Source organism: Urocitellus parryii, chromosome 5, assembly GCF_045843805.1.
Source record: "Urocitellus parryii isolate mUroPar1 chromosome 5, mUroPar1.hap1, whole genome shotgun sequence".
NCBI classification, from domain to species: domain Eukaryota; kingdom Metazoa; phylum Chordata; class Mammalia; order Rodentia; family Sciuridae; genus Urocitellus; species Urocitellus parryii.
The window spans coordinates 35,747,688-35,769,467 of NC_135535.1; the positions used below are offsets into that span (position 1 = coordinate 35,747,688).

Consider the following 21,780-nt stretch of genomic DNA (forward strand, 5'->3'; position numbering starts at 1 on the left):
TACATTTAGCCATATCTCACTGAAGACTCTGGATATATTTCCTATTTCTACACTTACTAAAAACTAACTCAATTTTTTATTTTTTTTAAATGCCTTTCTTTTTCCCCTTGATGTCCCTGCTGTTTTCTTTGAACCTAACATTAATTATAAGCAAAATGACAACTAATACATAAAAGCACAGGAATTGCAGATTCCCCTCTCTTATCAAAGAGAAGTATTACTATCTTTGTACTTTGTTTTTTTTATAAAATTAAGTGGATAAACATCTAGAGAAAGAAAAATTGTCCTTTAGAAACACTGACTTCTCTAATGAAGGCCGTAATTACTGAAGAAACATGTATTGAATTGTGAATTCATGCTATCTCACTTGATACAAGAGTTATAATCAGACCAACAGAGCATACAAGAGCCATCTGGGCGCTGCGGCCTTGTAAAGACAAACACAGAGAGCAAGGGCACATTGACCTTCTCACCAACAAACCATCACAGACATTGGCAATACGAGGTGCTGTTTTTCTCTCTTGATTTCTACTATCCTTTCTGAAGAAAGGAATACTATGATCAATTATTATGAAACCTGAAATTTTAAAGAAAAATAAAACTTACAAATAACACATACAAATGGCCTTACCATTGTATCACATTTCATATGTGTTGTAATTATGGATGCTTTTGATATAATAGTTTCATCCGTCCCAACCCCCATCTCATTTCTATCTATTAAGGAATCTGTAATATACTCAGAGGATTCAGGCTTTCCATAGCTTAAATTTTATCTGAGAAGTCAACACTAAATTAGTATTTCCATTGTTCCAGGAATTTAAGGCAGGAATCAGCCATTCCAGACAATGACAATGGATTTTAAATTTGTGCAAGCTGTGTCGTTTTCTGCAAAACTGACAGTGCTGAGTTTAAGTATGAGTAACCTGATAATCACGAGATTCCCCCCTCAGTCAATTTGATTCCTGCCAGGCAGCAGGTTATGGAAAATTGAGCCGAGTGATGTAATATGCACCCCAGACGTGGTGTTATGAGAACAGCATAGACGATTTCAATGAGACTCATTATTTATTCATCACAAGGTCCAATTTGGGTGTCATTTTCACTGACAATATATTGAGTTAACTGGTTGAAATTCAGTGCTGATGCCGAATATAAAAAGGACCCTTTTAAAATTTTTTTTCTGTCTTCCTGTATGAAAAAGTACAAAACAAAGAGGGATTTTGTACTTGTGGCCATTCATGCTCATATTTGAACATTGTTCAGCAAGGCTAGAAGAATGGACATGGGAGAAAGCTCTTAAGGACTCCCTGTTTTTCTCATTAGGAATATATAATAATATATCAAATATTACTGAATAAAAAGTCAAATAATACTCATCTTGAGAAAATAAATGTTTTTTAATGTTAAGGAAAGAGATGTACACCAATATGAGGCATACTCACTAAATGCGATATAAACTTCAATTCCTGAGTCTAATTCTCATCTTCTTCATGGAAGGAACCCTTGCCTCATGCTTCCGAAAGGAAAGAGGGTTAGAGACATTCTTCCTGTTCAAAGAAGCAAGTTGGAGCAGGGTTGCACATTTCTAGATTCTTCCTGTGGTCCAGCCAAAGTTCAAATACATGTAAAGACTATGCACTGTCTCTCAACATTCTGGAGGCCATACCAAACCTTAAAATGCCCTCCTATCATTACACACTCCCAGCAGGTCTCCATCTGCTTTCCCTGACTCATTCTCCTTTATAAACTTCATGCATCATATCTGTCTGCTAAAACCACTGCCTAGGACTGCAGATTAGGTTCAGGGCACAGCATGTGCTTAGCAAGTACGAAGACCAGGGTTCAATTCCCACCATTGCAAAAGTAAATAAATAAGTAAAACCACTTCTTAGTAGTCCCTCGTAACACGATGTGAGTTTCTGCTTATTCTATAACTCCCATTCTTTGCTTTTCTCACCAATCATAAATGTTTACATCTATCTTTCATGCCACTGCTCCAGAAAGTTTCTTCAACCCCTCAGCTGAAAGCATCCTCCCTTTCCTCTAAACTTCCCCAGCACTCCCAATGTCTCTCTCACCTCCCCCACTTCTTTCCAGCATGAATATCATTTCTGTATTTCACATCTTTACACTACTCCATAAAGTCCTTCAGAGAAGACGCTTATCCATTCATCTTTGAAACCCCACACCATCCAATACAGTGCCTGATACAAAGATGAATTTAATTGTTAGGCACAATGGGGCACACCCATAATCCCAGCAATTCTGAAGGTTGAGGCAAGAGGAGCTAAGTTCTAGGCCAGCCTGCACAACTTAGCAAGACCCTGTCTCAAACTAAAACCAAAAAGAATTGGGGATGTAACTCAGTGGTAAAGTGTCCCTGGGTTCTACCCCTGGAACAAAAAGGGAAAAAAACAAAGATGACTTTTTCTTTTTAAAACAATTTGTGAATAGATCACTGTATCAAATATTAAGTCTCTACTGCAAGCATCACAGAAGATTGCAATGGTAATCGGCCTCCCATTTTACTCAACTTCAACCTAAACTGCAACTAGAATATAGAATCATCTTAAATCAGCTGAGCCAAGGGGCCAACCAGCAGGAATAAAACACCTTATTAATCTTTGACTTTTTGAATTGTAAAATATTGTTGAACCTCGACTTTATTTGTGTTACTATCTGGTTAGCACTGTTGGCAGCTATTCAAAGTTTTATAGTAATACAGGTCATGAATATTAAATGCTACAACAAGTTTACTGGGAGGAAATCCAAATTCATTTTTAAGTGCATGACAAATAGCCCTACAGTTTCAATAAGTCTAGGAAATACTGTGATCAGAATCAGGGATCTTGCTACGTCTAGGTTCTTACAAAGTCAAGGGTAAGAGAGGGGAAAGGAAAGGAAAGTCATACGAAAGTGGAAATACTACTTGAAATAGAGTGGCACAGATATTAATTGAAGAAAATCAGAAACAGCAAATAGATCATATTTCATTCAGTGTAATGGAAATGAGGGTCACTACTTGAGCAAAATCACAACCTAGTCTAGAAACAAAAAGGGACAGAGCCAGAAATGAGCCCATCATTTGCCATAAAGCATATAAAAAGGACAGGTAGAGTTAACAAGCAAAGAGACCATGTATCTCCCTTCTCCTGCTCTTCAGTACACAAAACAGACATACACAAGCACCATGTGTACCCTCTATGGTGTTCAGCTAGGCAATGAATCAAAATCCTAGAACATAACAAACTCCCACGTTTGAAAATCATTCTCAAGACAAACCTCATAAATGGTTCGGCAATTTTGGTCATTCGTTAGTTTTGATCTGATCACTACATCTGAATACAGAAACAAGCTTCAGTAACACCTAAAAATAAAAATAAAAAAACTTCACAGACCCTGGGCACCCTCCATAATCTAGATCTTTTTTGGCATTAAAACAACAAAAAAAAGTTATTTCTAGAAAGAGATGACTCACTCTTCAAATGAAGCAATGCGTCCCATTTTCCCATATAGGAACTTAGTCTACTTATCTTGTTTATGTGAAGTAGAGCCACCAAATTTAATTTTAAGATAATGCACATCTTGGAAGCAACTACAGTCAAACAAATGTCATCATCTTTAGAGAAGTTCTTAAAAGATCCAACTGAAAGGGCTCCATGTTTTTCAAGCATCTCAGGCTAGTATCACAATTGCTACAAAGACCTTCTGATTACCTTTTTTTTCCCCTTTCTTTCTAAAATTGTCTATCTATAACTGAATAAGTGATTATAAGGCTAAAAAAGGAAAACAAAAACAAAAAAAATCGCAATGTGTCCACATTAAAACAGTTAACAGATGTTTTAAAACCCCAGAAAATAGCTACTAGACAAGATATGACGGGTGCTGGAAAAGAAAAGTGTTGTTTTTATTGATTTTATTACCCAAATACCTCTTAGGGTAATGGAAGGCTTGTTTAAAAAAAAAATTGTAGGCAGACTAAAAAGTCCAGTATTTTTTAACAAGGTTATTTTAAGTATATTTCAAGGATCCTCCCCCTACCTCTTGTTTTTTGACCACATGAGACTAAGTAAGTGAAAGTAATGTAAGGAATGCTAAAACAATCATTTGGTGAGAGGTCAAAAAAAATTATTTTTCTGACTCGTGTCTTCCAATCTCACCTTCCAGACCTCATTAGCCTAGGAAGGAAATTCTCATTATATAAAGGAAGAGTACAGGACTTCACTTTACCATTACAGCCACACACTTTAAAAAGCTTAAGTGTGAATTAAATAATTTACTAAGTACCTACTATGTGCCAGCTGTTGCACAAGAGGCCAAAGATAACAAAAGAAGTATGAGAAACAGACACCTGAGGCTAACAGCTAAGAATATTTTCAAACTCTGATTTTTGTTCATACACTTTTCTGAACGTTTTATATTTAATGTTTTCTGACAAATCTAACTACTGACAAAATTATAGTCTGTCAGTATTCAACCATATTATTTCATACGTCATATTCTCTCAATAAGCATTTGTTAAATTAAATGTGTTAACATTTTTAGTATACTAAGAACAGTGGCTGGCGGGTGTAAACTCTCTAAGTGTTCATTAAATACTGAATAAAATATCCACATCTACTGTATGTCAGGTACTTAGTATTTCTCTCATACTTCACCAAAAAAGTATATAACTTTCAACATCTCCTTTGCAGAAGAGCAAAAGCCTTGTACAAAATACATGTATCTTTTGAAATAAGTGTCGGAGTAAAAATCCGACCATACCAAAGATCTTGCCTGGCCTCCAAAGGGTTTGTTTTTAATTAGTAACCAGTATTTAAAGATAGACTAAAAAATAAAAATATAAAGATACAGCATGTTGTAGTGGCACCCCCTTTCTCCACAGAAAATCTGAACTGGGTTTCTCCAGAAATCTTCACCATGGCTGATTTTAGGACTGTCAACAAAAGAGTCTCTACCAAAGAGTTCAATGTAGATAAACTTCCTTTTTTCGTGTTGCCCTATTTTACTTGGCCACTAACCTGGAAGAAATCGGCACTCCAGGTGCTGGACACCCCATTACTAGTTTTTCACAAACATGTATCCAGTAGAAATGTGTAAACAAGGTATCTGGTCTTGAGCTGGGCTTCACAGAGATGTCTACATTTCTAAGATAAGAGAAGTTACCAATTGGGCTCCATGGTAACAGCTGGCAGGGGGAGGAAAGAAAGAGGAGAAGAAACTCTCCCCTTCTCAGGTGTTGTCCGTAAAGGGTTAACTTGCCCAGAACATTGAAAGAAAAAACTACTTTTATGTGAACTTCTGTAGACTGTGAACTTCTGAGCCCCGCCCCTTACATGCTGGGTATAAAATTTTGAAATTACCTGAACTCAGAGTTCAGGAGATTAATTGATTACAGCAAAAGCTCTGCCCTCTGAACCTGGCTGTAACCAAATAAAACTGTTTCCTGCTATCTTCAGTGCCCTGCCTCATCTGTCCCTACAACAATGTCACAGAAATTTAGATTTCTGTCTTTTTAGAAAAAACTTAAGCTCTGTCCCACAGAAACCTGCATTTCTTTATTGCCTTAATAGGAGTATGAGAAGGACAGTAGTGCCAAGGTTGACCTCTGGTTCCCCAAAGTCCTTTCTGCATGGCGCTGGTAGACACTTGAATTTGCGGACCACGATATAATTATAAAAGTTACAGTACCAGACCCACCAACATTATGAAGAGAGAGGCTAGATATTCTTACTTTGATAGAAACATTAAGGATTAAACAGTAAAAATGGAGACCCCTCACTGCTGATCCTAACAAATCCCTGTTTTAAGAGGACCACTGCTTTTAACCAGCTCTCTAATTTGCCTGACATAAACATCTGTATGCTGGACTCTTCTGTCCATTACGTTTTCGTAGGGCAAGGAAGTTTATGTCACTTGGCAATGCACCACTCACTGGTGAGATATTTACAATGATTCTTCTTTTTCAGGTTGAAAAGGACTCTCTAAATTCTTTTAATGCCCTTCTATCAGAAAGAATCTCTGATCATTCACCATAGGCATAAAATCCATATATTTTACATATAGAATATGGGAATTTCTGTAACTTCCTTATGCAATCTATCCAGTCTTCACACGCCTCACAATCATGAGACTGTATGTGAAAGCATCTGCAAGCTTCACTTGGATTCCTAAGCAGTTCTTATTTCATACTCTGTCAAATCATTTTATGGTTTTTGTTTGTTTGGAGGGGATCTGGGAATTGATCACTCAGCTTTATCCTCAGCCCTTTTTACTTTTTTGATATAGGGTCTTGCTCAATTGTGCAGGTTGGCTTCAAACTTGTAGTCCTCTTGCCTCAGCCTCCTGAGTTACTGGGTTTGCAGGCATGCACCACCACACCAACTTCAAACAAATGTATATTTAAAGACGACTAGAAGTTTATCTTTTGGCCTCTTACGGTAAAGTCTTACAATATATCCATCAATGCTGCTTCTTTCTCCCCAATGATATGTATACCCAGCACTACAGCTCACCTCACACTGAACACCTCACAATTCCTATCATCAGAACAACTTCAGGACAACAATAACAGTCTCCATTTCCAGATGAAGAAGCAGATAATGCCACCAGCCCCAGGTTACTCAGCCCTTATGAGACTATTCCACATTAATTTCCTTTCTACCACGTAGTCTGTGGGGCATACATCTACTTATTCATCTCCACACCTCAGAGTACATAGAGTAAAAAGATCCTAGTATCCTACCCTTTCTTGGGTGACCTTCACCTCAGCTGGAAATAAAGTAAATGGAAAAAGGATCTCTCTGATTCCTTCTAAATTCACAAAATCTATTATCCCAATGCCCTTCCTAAGCTCATTGGCCCCAAAGCTAAGAATGACAAAGAGCTAAGATGGGACATTAACTATCAGATGAAGGGACATGCTGCCCCCATTTATACCACAGCTGTTGTCTGGCCTGCAGGCAGCAGCTGCCAAGAGTCTGGGCAAGTATCCATTTGGAAACATCTGAGGACCCTGAACCTTCAACATTATTAAGTCCCTTCTCATAAAACAGGGGACTTCACACTCACGACTCTCATGATTCCTCTGCTACTGGTATTTCTCATTTATATCAGGTAGTAGCGATACGAGTTAAGATTGCTAGATAAAATAAAGAATACCTAAATGAATTTTAATTTTAGGCAGATAATTTTCTAAGTATGTCCCATTTATTGCCTAGAACTTTCTTATAGTAAGGAGTGCTACAGTAAACAACTCAGCCCTTGAAAACATGCTTCAAGAACTGAAAACATCTCAGAGAACTTCAAAAGGTCCTAAAAGCAAGTCCTGAATTAACATATCAAAAATAATGAGATGGTAAAATGGAAATTGGGCCTAAGAAACCACAATGTTTCATGGGCTGGCAACAAGAGGTCCTAAAAGCTTCTGAGGATGCATCCTCAAAGAGAATGAGGACAAGGATCATGTACTACACTTTTTCTATTTGAATCTCTTAAGAGATTGTTATTGTTGATGACATCATTTTAGAGGAAAAAAAAATGATTACTCTCTTTAAATATCCTTGAAAGAATTACAACTAACTTGAAATTAAGAGCTTGGCTTTTAAACCATATGTTGTTTTCCAGCATCAAACTCTACCCAGAGTTTTCTTTAAAGATTTGGTGTTTAATTGAAATTACAAAAGAATGTCATTAAGCCCTTGAGACTTGAGTTCTAAGTGAAAAGGTTATGCCTCCCACCGAGCAAAAGCACAGCCGGAACTACACCGCCTACCAAGTGAAAAAGACAACAATTAAAAATAGATGTTTTGATTTTTGTTTCTCTCACTTTAAAAAAAAAAAAAAAAAAAGATTTCTTCCCAATTCAATTGTAAGGAAAAGCTGGGAACTGGAGGAAAAAAGTAATCAAAACTAGAAACACTCAACAGCTTTCTTAAGCAATAATCCAAAACATAATTCCTTTCTGGTTGGGCACAGTGGCCATCCCAGCTATAGAGGAGGTGGAAGCAGTAGGAACACTTGAGTGGCCGGTTCAAGACCAGCCTGAACAACACAGAGCTATCTTCCCCAAAACAAAACAAAACCAAAAAAAAAAAAAAAAAAATTCCTCATTTGTGTCCAAAAGGAAGGTGGGAGCTTGCCTAAAACATGGCTGAAGTTTCCAACTCCTGACCCTATTCAGTGTTTACCCTTAAAGTCAACCAAAGTAAGTTTTCTGAGTGCAGGAAAGTTAGGGAGGTAGGAAGGCAGGCAGTTTCTGGAGACACCTTGTCCTACCAGAGTCTTCCCTCTAACTCTGTAGCAAAAACAGCTCCATCTCTAAGTAGCTAGGGATCCTAAACCCCTTCTGTGACCTTGAAACAACACCATTTTGAAACCCCTAAAGAAATACAGAAGAACAAATGTAAAACCCCTGGAAGCTCAAGGGCTTAATTGGCCTCAGGGCGAAACTTATAAATAACCACTTTCTGTTTTGACTCTTCTATTCCTATACACTTTGAGAAAAGTGAATATGAATCGATGTTTAAGAATTTGACTTCTCAGTGCACTAGAGAGAAGGGTTGTTTTCCAAACCAGGAAAAGTAATACTAAGGAATGACTGAGGATTTCCCCTCTCTACCCCATCAAGCTCAATTATCAGCTAAGTTATTTTTACAAATAGACATTATGGGTGATTTATTGGATTACAGAGATTTTGGCAGAAATAGGCAGTGAATTAAAACCAATAAAGATACATATTCGTTACAAGGCAAAATTATTCTACCACCTTGGAAATCATGAAAATAAGAAACCCGAGAAATAAAACAAGCAGTTACAGAAACCCTGCTTAGTAGGGAAAGGTCAAAAAGGACACTTCCACTTACTGAAGATCAGAAAGGAACTTATTTTCAATTCTGTTTGAAGAGGAACAAATTTGCTTTTTAAATGGTGGCCAAGAACCAAGCAAGCCGATTACTCAGTAATCCAATGCCCAAGAGCCAACAATCACTTACTTTGTAAATGGCAGGTAGGATCTGTTTCATTTTCAGCCTGTGAAAGACAAAGACATCATAAACTGCTGAAACCGCCAGAACAGTCACTCCTTGTTCCTTCCACAACATGCTGCATCCTGCGCACAGTCCTGTCCCAAGGAACCAGCCCCAAGTCCTGGCTGAGTAGCCTCTTGTAGAACAATGTTTAATGTAGCAGAGCAAGGAGAGGAGAAAGAAGAGACTGGCCCCGACATCAGCCCGTCCCACGATTCCTGCCACTGCCTCCGTGTGAATGGGGTGGGAGGCGAACATCAAGCCAGCCATGAAGGTCCAGTATCCATCACCAAGGAGGATCTTGGAGAAGCTTGTGAAGAGACCAGTGACGGCCGCATGCAACAGGACATTGACAAGGTGGTAGCTCCAGGGATTCAACCCTCCAATGGCATGATTCAGGCGAAAAGAGAGAGTGCAGAGTGGCCGGTAGGACTTGTGGCTGCCACTGTGGGTCAGAAGAGTCCCCCAAAAATCATTGTAGAAAATGTGGGTCCATGGAGTTTCTGGGAGAAGGTCCTGGTTAGTCTTGATAGCACGGCTAAAAAACAAAATGTTGAGAAAAAAACAAATGTAAAATGCAAAAAGAGAAAAAAAAAAAGAAAAAAGAAATACTATGACATTGCTAAGATATTGCCTTCCTTGGAAACTTGATTATTATGTGGCTTTTGGTGGGATTCCAAGTACATTTGGGGGAATTTGGATCCTCCCATTAATGCTGACTAACACCACAATTAGGGCTGCATTTCTTTTCCTGGAAAGCTTTCTTCCTTGTTGGAATGCAAACACCTTTGAGGAATAAATGCAGGGTTTCTATCAGTGATTTTAGCCTTAGTGTGGCAACTGCCAAACAATTTTTCTGAAAAATCACATAGCACACTGTCTGAATATGGAGATTCCTGGCTCCGGGCTGACATGAGGCATTAAGATTAAGTCCAGGATAATTCTGGTTTAGGGAATGCACAAAGAATCAGGATTAGCCCCTACTAAATACATTTTTTTTTTAATTCTAAATAGAACAACAGTAGTACCCAGAGCAGGGCTTCTCATATACACAAAGCACCTGGGCACCTTATTAAATGGCAGGTTTGGACTCAGTAGAGAAGCTAGAGATTTCATATTTGTAACAAATTCCCAGGTGATGTTGCTGTTGCTGCTGCTGCTGCTGCTGCTGGTGATCTCTGGACCACACAGAGTAGCAAGAGCTCACAGAGCTGGAGTGAGTAGGCAGAATGGCTCTCCCCATGCCACCTTTCCCTTCCTCCAGCATTCTAGAGTACTTCAGCCTTTCCTGCTTCTGAGCTGTTATGGGATTTACTGTCCAGAGAGAGCATTATGGTATTTCACTGTCACATGATTTAAGAATTTATAGTTTCAGGCTTGCATGCCCCTATATTTCCAAAGAAACTCCAAGAAGGAAGGACCTACTATTTGCTGAGCACTTGGTATCTACAAAGCACTGTACTGGTCTCCTTGGTTACATCTATCATCTAAACTTTAGAACACATGGAGGGCCTATGAGTAGACAGACATGCACTGTAAAAAGGTTAATGGCTGCATTCATTTGAATGGGTATTTGAAAGAAAATTTAACTATCACATAAATGGTGGATTTTATAGACATTTTCTCAGAATGAAGCTGTCGAAATTTAAAAGTCAGTATAAAGACAAATATGAAGGAAACAGCAGAGCTCACATATATGGGTAAGCTCTATAAATGCTGATGATGTCACGTTAACCGCTCAATTCATAAAATCCCCTATGCCATTACAGTTCCCAGTGAACAGCTGGCACTGGGAGCACTTCTCTCCTCCTACAGAACACAAAAGAGGCATGTGAGCTCCAAGGCGGTGGGGCTGTAAAAGAAGAACTTGCAAACTGCCTCCTCTAGGACAATCACCTCTAGCTCCTTCACCAGGTCCGCCACCTGTTATGAGGCAGGTGTGATCAAAGGAACTTTCATCTGAATCTGAGCAAATTTCAGGCTGGAAAAGCCCTGGATTTGAGAGGATATATTCCTAAATCCCAGCTCCATAATTTACGGCCTGACTTCAGAAAGCAAGGAAACACAACAGAGATCCAAACAGATTAAGAAACACACAGCCTGTGGAAGTGGAGCTATATTCCTGTTGGGATGAAATGACTGGGCCAATGGTTGTTTGCAACTTCATCTCTAACTTGCTTCTCAATTAACCTCTCTGAGCTTCAGTTTCTGTGATACCAGTTTTACCTTGAAATCACTTTAGCACTTGTAACCGTTCATCTATCCTCGATGCAGAGGAACAGAGAACATTGTTTGTATTTTGGAGACCCTAGTGCAGATTACATCTATGCCCTATGGCCTGCTGTTAATGCTATACAATAATATACAAGGCACAATCTATAAAATGTCCCTTATTAAAATCCATTTGGCCCATAACTTATAAATTAAGTACACTCGGGGGTTATAATTTTAAAAAACACTGATTGTTATTTACTTTGTGCCAAATGCCATATGGGTCCTTTTACCTATATTATTTACTTTGAAGAACAACTGACTTCTCTACATGTTCAGTGATAAAGCAGAAGATCTGTTAAAAACAAGTCCTGAAAATTATATTATGAGGTATAGTTCACTATTTCTCAATATCTAGTCTCTTCTTTTTTCCTTGTTAATAGAATTTCAGATTATACCTGGGCACATGGTCATCTGGTATACTTCCTTTGGATTCTAAAAGTGGTCACGTGACTTTGGGCTACTACTTCCAGAAACTGTCCTTAAAAGCAAAACCTTAACCTTCTTCTCCTTTTCCCCTAGCTCATTCTTGCTATGTAGAGCACACGTGTAATAGCTGAGTTTCAGCAGCCATCTTGGCCCATTTCTTGGGATAGAAATTCTTAGGGATAGAAATCATGCACAGCACAGCAGAACAGTAAAAAAAGAAGGAAACCGAGTCCCTGTCAAAGTAGACAATACCAGTCACAGACTAAGAACATGCCAATTACCTGGGTATAAGAAATAAATTGCCATCTTTTAAAAACTGCAATATTTTGAGTGTTAACTAGAAGCAGGTGATCCTAGTCATAAGTGAAATCCTTTGTTAACAGAAGACTGACTACATCACAGAGGATTGATTTTCCATTTTGATTTTGATTTTTCAAATCTCCGTGTATTGACTGTGTATTAGATGAATTTCCATATAAATTGCCTTTTAAAATATTAGAAACAGATGTTTTTCTGGATCCATTAAATTAAAACACCCTGCTATGACATTCATCAAGAGTCTAACCCAGAAGTAATTGCTTAAGACTTGATGGGTTATAATTAAAATTTAAAGGAAATATGAAAAACTGCCAAACTGCCAAACAGTGTTGTCACAGAGAGAGCTGATTTCAAGTAATTCAGAATGAAAACCCACTGGTTTCTACTAGAAATTAACCTAGACTTCCTCCAACATCAATGTAGACAGGCTTCCTTCCTATCAGAGTCAGGGTAGTGGAGGGCTCTGTAGCAAGGCATTCTGGGACAAGGCTTTTCCTAGCACAGTGAGGAGAGTGGGCAAGAAGGTGCCCTTCACTTGGGACAGTATTGCACCTTTTCCGTGGCAGATCCAGAGCAGATGAAGAACTGTGTTTCCCACCCCGGTTTTTCTACTACATGCTTTTAGTTCAAGGTCATAACCAACTCTATAAAGACTTTTGGAGAAAGGAAAAAAAAAAAACTTTGAAGTGTGTTCAGAGCTACAGGGATATTTTATTTTATAGCAATAAACTGAATAACCTGTAGCAGCCACAAGACATACTACATCAAATTCTCACAAAATGAGGGTTTCAAAACTAAGAAAAAAATTAATAAATTTCAAAATTTCATTTTAGGAAGGAAAACTTTGAAGAGCAGCCCAAAATTTACAATGTAGAAAAACATTTAAAGGACAAGCACTGTCAATTAAAGAAAAAGAAAAATGGAGAAAAAGGGAACATATCATTCATGTTCCAAACACACTGAAGGGAGACTGTGCATGATAGAACTCTCTAATGGGTGTTCTCTGCCTAAGCATGTTTTTTTTTTTTTTTTAACCAATGCATATTATGGCAAAAGAACATAGACTACTACTAAATTGTATGGGGCTTTAATATATGTCATGTCACAAGTTAGTGATAAGGAATACAATCAACTTTGGACCAAGAAAGATCTTGACCAAAAGAGCCTCGGTATAATCTGAACAGTTTGCCCGAGAATGGGAAGTAAAGATAGCTATTCAACACTGAGCATAATAGATGTTGACCATTTGCATTCTCTCCTGTGAGTCCAAAATGGAAACAGTGAAACCTCTTCGGTTCTGCTACTTCGCAGCTAATGAAACACCTTAACACAGAAAACAAAATTTCATGCTGATATGTAATCTCCAAGTTTGCTTGGTGGGTTGATATTGAAAATTCAGAAAGACACTAAAGGAATGAGGAAATTCTCCACTCTAGGAAAGGTGGAGAAAAATCAGAGCAGCAGATGTGAAAAAGAAACAATCACAGGCAGAATTCTCTAGGGAACACGGGACTCAGAGACTGTCTTTTAAAGCAAAAAAAAAAAAAAAAAAAAAAAAACCACCACCAAAATACAGCCTCTCAAGTCTTCAAGGAGTCTTAAACTATTTCCAGTTGTGTTCATTTGTGGGTCTTTTGTTTTTGCTGCCTTGTGATTTTTCCTTTAGGAAATGTTGACAAAGGCCAACGCTGTTGTAAAAAGCTGATGAATGATGGGACGCTGCCATCCAAACCGTCCTTGTGTGTGCATTTCTCACTGCTATTGTTTCTGTCCGATGACCTTTTCAGTCACAAGCACCAAACATAAATGATGACCACTAACTCCTTCAGAGCAGCAGGGATGCTTAGATGCTTCAAACATCAAATGGTACACAGCTCTGAAACACTTTTGATTGTTCAGCTTGAAAGGTACATAAATGCCAAAACTTCAATTAAAACAAAGCAAAATATATATATATATATATATATATATATATATATATATATATATATATATATATTTTTTTTTTTTTTTTTGCAATGGGTTGAATTTTGTTTTATAAGAAGGGTGTTTGTTAACCTGTCCCACTCTGATATTACCCAAATGTGCATATCTGAGCTCAAGCCCAAAATGCAATGCAGAGTTTAGAGCCAAATGGACACACACAGGGTAAGAGGGCGGGCATGCGGAATTCCTTCACCTCTTGTACCTTGACCTCCTCCTCATCTGTAAAACAAAGATAACTGTACTTGCTCTATAAAGTAAGTGAACAGTGAATGTAAATGAAAAGGTAAACAAAAAGGAGATTATAGTGCGTAATACAGTGTCTGTGTGTAACACAACGTATGTAACACGTTAGCTGTTGTTATCATTGCCATCAACAACAACAATGGAAACTAGCCATCAATCCATCAAAGCCAATGGCATTGCATTCAAATAATACAATACTATATATATAAGGTATATAATATGTAATATATATATATATATATATATATATATATATAATTTATACCAATGATCGAACCCAAGGGCGCTTAACCATTTAAGCACTGAGCCACAACTGTAGCTTTTTTTTTTTTTTTTTTTTTTAATTTTGAGATGGGGTTTTGCTAAATTGCTTAGGGCCTCATTAAGTTGCTGAGGCTGGTATCAAACTTGTAATACTCCTTTGAATGTGTAAGACTCTGGAATCACTGGCATTACAGGTATATGCCACCATGCTCAGCTGGTCATGAATATTTAACTTAAAATTACTTTAAGTTTTAATGACACTTTCAAAGCAAGATAATAACCATTTATGAAGTGTCACCTTTGGTCTTTTAACACAGGCGTCTTCTCTTTTTTTCTTTTTCTTTTTTTTTTTTTTTTTAAAGGAGTCTGGAGCTTCTGAAGCAGCAGGCCCCATGAGGCTGCTGTGGATTGGAGATGTGACTGGCACAGGAGGGGCTCAAAGGAACTCTGGGACAGAGCCATGTCCTTGGCTGATTCATTGCTGTGGTTCTGATAGCTGTGACAATCTTTTGTAATTGATTTTATTATTTTTTTAAAATACACGACAACAGTGGAATGCATTACAATCCTTATTACACAGATAGAGCACAGTCTTTCGTATCTCTGTATATAAAGTATGTTCACGTCAATTTATTCCATTATACATGTACTTTTTTTTGCATTACAATTCTTAATACACATATATACCACAATTTGTCCTATTTCTGTTTGAATATAAGGTATGTTGACACCCAATTCAAGTCTTCATACCTGTACTTTGTATAATGATGTCCATCACATTCCACCATCCTTGCTAATCCCCTTCCCCTTCCCTTTCCCTCCCACCCCTCTTCCCTATCTAGAATTAACCTAATCCTCCCTTCTCATTTTCTCTTTTGGATGACCACTATTTAACTCTCTGAGCCAGCATTTTGTTCACATTTGTCAGCCCAAACACAGGTGTTTCTCTTTTGGTTCTACTTCCTGACCTCGTTTCTCTGTACTCTTTCCACCCTGTGGTCATTGTCTCCAACAACTGCAACAGGGGATAACTTCCTCCACACCTTGAGCCTGAGTGTTGTTCATGAGACTAAACCTCTTACTGCCGAGCTACTATCTACACTGATGGAAGAAAGGGTAAGGGAATTCTAGTTCTTCTACTAATACCAATTGTGTTACCTGTAGCCACTCTACACTTCCTTACCTATGGTATGCAGATAATAACAACCAGTCTCACACAAGATTCTGTTAAAGAGTAAATGAGGCAATGTTAATTTAGCAGGTTTGAAATTTGTATATCCTTGTGCAATGGACACTTGCTATTTATGCAAACCCACTCCTAGTATGAGTATCCTGGTTTTTCCTTTAGAGAAGAGCCCACGTTTACTCTCAGTCCATATGGTTAGGATAGGCTGACTTTGCCACCTTGGGAAAGGTCATATGACAAGGTTGATAAGTGTACTGTATCACCCTGTCTCCATCAGTGACCACACAATTGACTTACAGTCAAGCCAAATTAATCAGAGTCATTATGCCACCAATACCTATTGAGAAACAGCATCTTTTTTCTGAGAATAAAATGGAATTCTAGGGCTACTGGAGGATTCCCTGAAGACAAGGTCTATCTGAGAGTAAAGCCAATATAACAAAAGCCAGATCAAAGTGACACAGAGACAACTCCGAGTATAGCTGGATCCAGTCATGCCTGAGGCCAATACTATGCCAATAAATGCAATTAATCATAAACCAGCTTGAGTTGCTATTCTGACGTCTGTAACCAAGTAAACTACACAGCACTATGTCATCATCATATAACATTAGTCGTTTTCCTAAGCTTAAAAAGTATGAATCCAAACAAATTTTCCCCACAAACCATCTCCTTCTTATTTAATCCCCACATTAAGTACCATCATTTACTTTACCGCTAAAGATTTTATGTGAGGTCTCCTTCTCTCTCTCGGGATTTTTGTTGTTGTTGTTCTTGTTTTTGGTATGGAAAATTAAACTCAGCCACATCCCAGTCCTTTTTATTTTGAGACAGGGTCTTGCTAAGATGCTGAGGCTGGTCTCGAACTCAGGATCCTACTGCCTCAGTCTCCTAAGTGACTGGGATTATAGGTGTGTGCTGCTGTTTTTCTCCTACTTCTATTTTTAAAATGGTTAAGGACATCTAAAAGTTTCTCAGGAACATCAGAACATCTAACTCCCAGGTTTCCCTTGGATCCACTTCTAACTTACCTTTTTGCTACCCTCAGGCAGGCATTCATTATTTTCTGTCGGTATTGCTTAGCACGCTCATTGCAATTGCCTGATCATTTTTCTCTTTCCTTCTTTACACTACAAGTCCCCTTAGGAAAGGAATTATGTCTTCCTCCCAGTTTCCAATGCATCTTAAGCATGTAATAAATATTGCTAAACTGAACTGAATGGCTATCCCTGCTTGCTTTAGTTCTCATTTTGATCCATTAAGCATGCGATGGATGGAAAAAAGTTCCTGAAATATCACACCAACTCCACCCCCTGCCTCAAACTCCCTTATCATGCCTTATTTCTTTTCATAATAAACACCCTTCCATAGACCAGCATCTACTGCCTCTCTTTTTAGGACTTCCAGGTCAATCTCTCATTACTTAGATGAATGCATCCATGTCAGCCAAGCTTCCCAACCTCTCTGTCTTGGCTCAAACCATTTCTTCCCTCTAGATCAGCCTGTCAACTGCTATACCTTTCCAACTGTGCTTTCATACCCACTCTCATATTCACTTGCAAACTACTATCTCCCCAAAGCGTTTCCTAGTAACTATGCAGAATGTTTGACTTTATTGACATATTCCCATGAACAATGCTGACTCTGTACTACACACACCAGGGATGATGGGGGGGGGCTGGATTTCAGGAGGATGAGGAAGCAACGAGAAGGCTTTTTGAGCAGCACACAGATGTTTTTAACATTCCTGCTCTCATCCCCTATTGAAAATCACTGCCCAATGATTAATGGATTGATTTTGTAAGAAAGTTATTGATTCACCCATTTATTCATCCATCCAGTAATGAGCTAGGACTGCCAAGGTCACTGCAGATAGAAGGATAAGCAGAGTCCATTCCCTGACATTTGAGAAACATCCAGCCTACTAGAAGAAGCAGGTAAGTGTACAGCAAATTTCACAATGGGATGATAAATACCATCCTAACACAAATGTTGACTGCTACAGGAAAACAAAAGACAGACACTGAACATCAAGAGTTCCCCCAAGAAAGTAAACCCACATGCAAGTTAGGAGTTCAATGAAGGTGTAGACAGTTGTGAATATATTTCTAGACCAACAGTCAATATTCTCAAGGACCATGGAAGAAGGGAAAGTAAAGTTTGAAAATATACCAAACTAGTTTTGCTGGAAAGACATTTGAGGGATGGAAGAGCATGAATAACTGGAATTACTGTGCTGGGCACCATTGTCATGGGATGGAGAAGAATTTAGCAGAACATGAATCTCCCCAGTGATCTTCAGGTATGATTCATTTACAGGGCTTCTTGTAATTTCTTTATCTCCACTATACTGCTAACTCCTTAGAAGTAGAAAGAAAACCCAACACACAGTAGGCACTCGGTACATATTTGATGAACTGAATTCTAATTAGAGATGATTAATAATGACAAACTGGATTCACACTTTGGAAAAAAAAATTCTAGATTGTTTCAAGTATGTAGGGAATTATCACTTTCATCTAAAAATAGTTCATTCACTCTGGGCACTAACCTCTGCCCACACTATGATAATTAACTGTGAAAAACCATCAGGTTAATTGGCTTACCCAAATGTCTTTGGCACTCATTTGCCACTTAACCTATAATCCCTTCATTAGAGTCCCTCTTTAGGGATAAGCCATTATATTGAGAAAGCTCCAGTTAATATGCAAATACTTGGCTAATAGCTTAAGGGAAAGGAGGAAAATATAGCAAAATCTTGAGACTGTCTTAGTTTTGGGACAAGCAATATATTTCAGATTCCTAGAGAAACTTAAGATGGGGCAAATGAATTTTAGAGCTGGGTTCTAGGCTTTGAGGGGAGAATTGTTTTCCCAGATCCTGGGGGCAAAAGAAGGCACAAGGTTTTAGGTGTGCATTTATCACATCTATAACACCTGGCTGAATTTGCTTGCTTCCATCTTGATCTCTTCTAACTAGATTGTAAACCATTCAGGGCAGAAATGATGACTTCATCAGCAACTGGCACTTAATAAATTGTCACTGTCTGGATATTGAATGAAAAAAGGTCACAAGAAGTAACAAAGGGCCTGATGCCAGTAAAACAACAAGGGACAGGGCCCAGAGTAAACTGCCTGTATAATAAAAAGGTAAACCTAAAAATGCTAATAAGTTTTGCAACCAAGGAATGTTTTTAATGGATCCCTCTTCCATCCCTTTGGGAGTTTTTCCCCATAAACAATAAAAGAGTCTTATGAACTTCACTGTCCCTCACCACCTTCCTCAAAGCAAGAAAAATAAACTTCTGGTTTAAAGATGACCCTGGCACAGCTGAACAAAGCCCCCAAGCTTTGGAGATTCACTCTCCTAGAACTTCCCTGGATGAAACAGCTCCTTTTCTTACACCAAGAGTTTTCCACTCTCTCCTCTCACTGGGAGAAATAAGGAGAGGAATATAAATATCTTTAGTTCTCAGATAAAGCTATGTTGATGCATTTTCAAACGTTCTAGAGGAATTATCCAAGAAAAACTGTTAAGTGTCCCTGAAAACTAATAATACATGCAAAAAAAAGTATTTACAATTATAACTTCAGTTATCTGAAGATGTTTTTAAATGTTATTTATGTGAAGAGCATTAGCAAGATTAAAGCAAAAAATGCCATGAAAATAGCAGGAATACCATGCTCCAAGCATTCAGCTTTACTGAATAAAAAGAATCCTCTACCTTGAAAACTTGAAAGATTCTTCAGTCATTGCAATTTGCACAATGAAATTATTTCTACATAATTATTTGGTCACTCTATCCATATCATGTTTTCCTAACACAACAAAATATAGCGTACTTCACAGTGTCCTACTGTACTAACTTGAATATGTCTCAGCTTAAAAGCTTAATGAAATTTTTTCCTAATTTTCTAGATTTAAAATTAATAAGAACCACTAGAAGGAGTACTATGAAGCTTTCTCACTGTCAAATTAAATCGAGTACAGGCATCACTTTAATAAATGATACAATTTATAAATCTTTTCAGTCTTGTGGGTTTTCATAAATCTGTAGCTACATAAAAATTTTTGTTTCATTTGTTTGTTGTTGCTTTTTTTGGTACTGGATATTAAGCCTGGGGGTACTTTTACATAGCTGGCCCCCACTTTTTTTTTTTTTTTTTGAAGCTAGCCTTGAATTTAGGATTCTTCTGCCTACGCCTCCGGTGTGGGATTACAGGCATGTTCCACCATGCCTGGCTAAAAAGGTTTATTTTTGACAATTACTTTTATATATTATAAAGTGTCCCTTATGATAGAGTCTTGAGCATTTGTGATCTCTTGCAAAGCGCAACTTGCTTCTCATAGTTTTCTTCTATATTAAAAATATTATAAATGTTTGACTACATAAGAGATAAAACAAATACCTTTTTTTTTACATGAAGTTCAATGCTTTCAAAAATGAAAGTGCTCTATCAGACCCTAAATGCCAAGAGACCCAATACAACTATCAAATAGGATTTGCTTGCTCAGTGCACTCTAAACATGCACAGCTGATGAGCTGAGAATACACCTCACCTGTTAAAATCTGAAACTTTGTACATAAATGCGCTGTACAAATTTCAGAACAGACATGCTAAAATATATGGTAATTAATTACCTTACCTCAACATCCTAAAAACTGTATTATCTTTTTGTTTCTTCTTTAAGTCACATCCTTGTGAAGGGTTCATCATCTCTACATAAAATTAATTAGAAAAAGTGCCTTCTGGCTACAGTCACTGCTTCTCAATCTTCTAGGTCCCCAGCCCAAACATTGCCAGACGTAAAAGTTAGAGGAATTTTTTTTTTTTTTTAAAGAGAAGAAGCTAAAAAGGCTTTAAGAAATAAAGTGTTAGGGATGGGAAGACCTTCATGCTGCATCATCCAGATGTTTGGCTTATCTGTTCACCTAATTACTATTTTTTTCTGAGTTGAGTCTTAACCAAGTCACCTCTCTTTATCCACACCACTCCCTCAGCCAAACAGAATACCAAGAAGATTTTTTTAGCCAAATGTTTGCAACAACCCTTTGCATTGTCTACTTAAAATTGTTCACAAGCCGTCAACTTTATCCCCTCACCAATATTCTCATTTATAATAACTTTGTGTTTGTAGACTCTCACATTTTACAAATTGTGCTCATGTTTCTGACTTTCTCCAATCCTCATCGTGGCTCTGAGTAAAGGGATTCAACAGATATGGAGGGATGTGGATTCAGACATGAGAAGTTAAGATTCCTGCCCACAGCTACTAGGTCAGCAAGGACCAGAGTTGCCATTGGAATCTAGGTCTCCACTCCTGGTTCACTGCATTTCCCAATAAGGGCTAAATGGTTTCCCTTCTCAGTATCCCAAGAGGCAGATTTTGCAGCACTATCTCAGCACATGATTATATTTGAAGACAGGGTCCTTTTCACGGGGTGGGGGGAGTGGAGTATAGGGAAGTGAACTGAGGGATACTTAATCACTATACTACAACCCAGCCCTCTTTTTTTGTTGTTGTTTTTGGGTTTTGGTTTTTGTTTTGAGATAGTGAGGCTCTAAGCAACTTAGCAAGACCCTAAGTTGCTGAGGCTGGCTTTGAACTTGAGATCCTCCTGCCTCAGCCTCCAGAGTCACTGAGACTACAGTGATGTGCCACCACACTTGGCTGAGATAGAATCTTTAAAAAGGATGATTAGATTAAAATGAGGCCATTAGGATGGGCCCTACTCATCCAATCTTCTTGGTGTCCAAGAAAAGAAAACTTGGACATACAAAGAGACACCAGGGATGTGTGTGGTGCACAGCACAAAGACCATGTACAGACACAACATGCAGGAGGCTATCTTCAAAGCTAAGCATAAAGGCTTCAGGAGAAGCCAATCTGTTGATACCTTGGCCTTGATTTCTAGCTGCCTCAACTAGGAGAAAATAAAATTCCATTGTTTATTCTATCCAGTCTGTGATTATTACGTTACAGGAATTCTAGCAAACTGATACATACTATTACACTAAAGATACAATCACATAAATATTTGACTACATAAGA

The 21,780-nt window shown here is 38.0% G+C and overlaps 1 protein-coding gene across 1 annotated transcript in view; it reads right to left on the reverse strand.

The window, feature by feature from the left end:
• Tmtc2 (transmembrane O-mannosyltransferase targeting cadherins 2) overlaps positions 1 to 21,780 on the reverse strand; it is a 388,543-nt gene that overhangs the window by 218,406 nt on the left and 148,357 nt on the right. Inside the window, exon 2 of the mRNA XM_026391430.2 lies at positions 8,997 to 9,567. Coding sequence (XP_026247215.1) covers positions 8,997 to 9,567 — 571 coding nt within the window. The remainder of the gene's footprint in view (positions 1 to 8,996; positions 9,568 to 21,780) is intronic.